Raw genomic sequence first — 1,044 nt, 5'->3', positions numbered from 1 at the left:
AGTTCTTTTGGAATTATTTCACTCATTCCTAACATCTTACTTAAAGAATGAATTTAATCAAACAATATTCCAAATGACCAACTTTCAAATGAGTAGACAGAATAAAAACTATAGTTATTAGCTAATGATTACGGCTGTTAAGCATCAACAAGACACATCACTTCCTCTACTATAGGAATTGATATTTTAGAGTAGGGCTTTCAAACAATATGGGGCAAACAAGAGTACAATAAATAAGGCTTCTGTAGGTCAAGCCTCCCATAGTCCTTACACCTCTGACATAACAAGGCAAGAAATTTTTCCTCCAAACTAAAAGAGATTACAATATTTCATTCTAATTGAACTTTCACAGAAAGAAGTCCAAGACATATTAATATATATACAGTCTTGACTATGGTTTTATTAATTATTTACGTCCAAAAAGCTTAATACTCATCCAAGTCCAAAAATGGAAGAACGCATAAACTGGTATGGTGATTGGCAGGAGCTGCTCCTCTTCTTTCTTTTTATTTTGATGTATCATTCTGGCTGACTGTGGAATCATATTAGGAATGCCATCAATGACAGGACAGGCTATTCCTAACTCTTCATTAATCAATTCATTGGTTGATGCTTCATATCTGAGTGGCTTCTTGGAGAGTGGGCACACCAAGAACTCTAGCAATGTCGGGTCCAAGGAGCCAAGAGGCTCCTCCACCCTCTCACTCGTGTCCCCTGACTGTTGTGGCCATGATGCATGCAGACACCTGCGGGCGACAGAGGACAGGGGCGCGAGCATGGCCCGCAGCACTAAGCCGAACCTGCCACAGGCTCCAACATGCATCGAATGGAACCTTCTAAAAATCAAATCCCTGTGCACATACAAAAACTTCTACGACATGGTAAAAAGAGAAGCCACAGATTGGGAAAAAAAATATTTAGTAATGACATGTCAGATTAGGAGCTTATATCAAGAATTTATAAAATACTTGAACACCACAAGATAAAGGTAAATAATCCAACTGAAAAATGGGCACAGGATATGAACAGACACTTCACCAAAGA

At 38.6% G+C, this 1,044-nt stretch overlaps 1 protein-coding gene across 1 annotated transcript; it reads right to left on the bottom strand.

Annotated features, from left to right (window-relative positions):
- Window positions 1–406: 406 nt before the first annotated feature.
- Window positions 407–823, bottom strand: LOC102853611 (protein preY, mitochondrial-like). Its single transcript, XM_006903443.1, has one exon. The coding sequence runs from the start codon at window positions 821–823 to the stop codon at window positions 407–409; it is 417 nt and encodes a 138-aa protein (XP_006903505.1).
- Between the last annotated feature and the right edge of the window lie 221 nt (window positions 824–1,044).

The sequence above is a fragment of the Elephantulus edwardii genome, unplaced genomic scaffold (assembly GCF_000299155.1).
Source record: "Elephantulus edwardii isolate Elephantulus edwardi_28Jun2011 unplaced genomic scaffold, EleEdw1.0 scaffold01027, whole genome shotgun sequence".
NCBI lineage: Eukaryota > Metazoa > Chordata > Mammalia > Macroscelidea > Macroscelididae > Elephantulus > Elephantulus edwardii.
Note: the sequence above shows the minus strand (reverse complement) of the source record. Positions and strands in the feature narration are given on the sequence as shown.

What these genes read in the sequence shown, in the direction of transcription:
- LOC102853611 (XM_006903443.1), bottom strand. Translation starts at nt 823, where the DNA reads ATGCATGTTGGAGCCTGTGGCAGGTTCGGCTTAGTGCTGCGGGCCATG.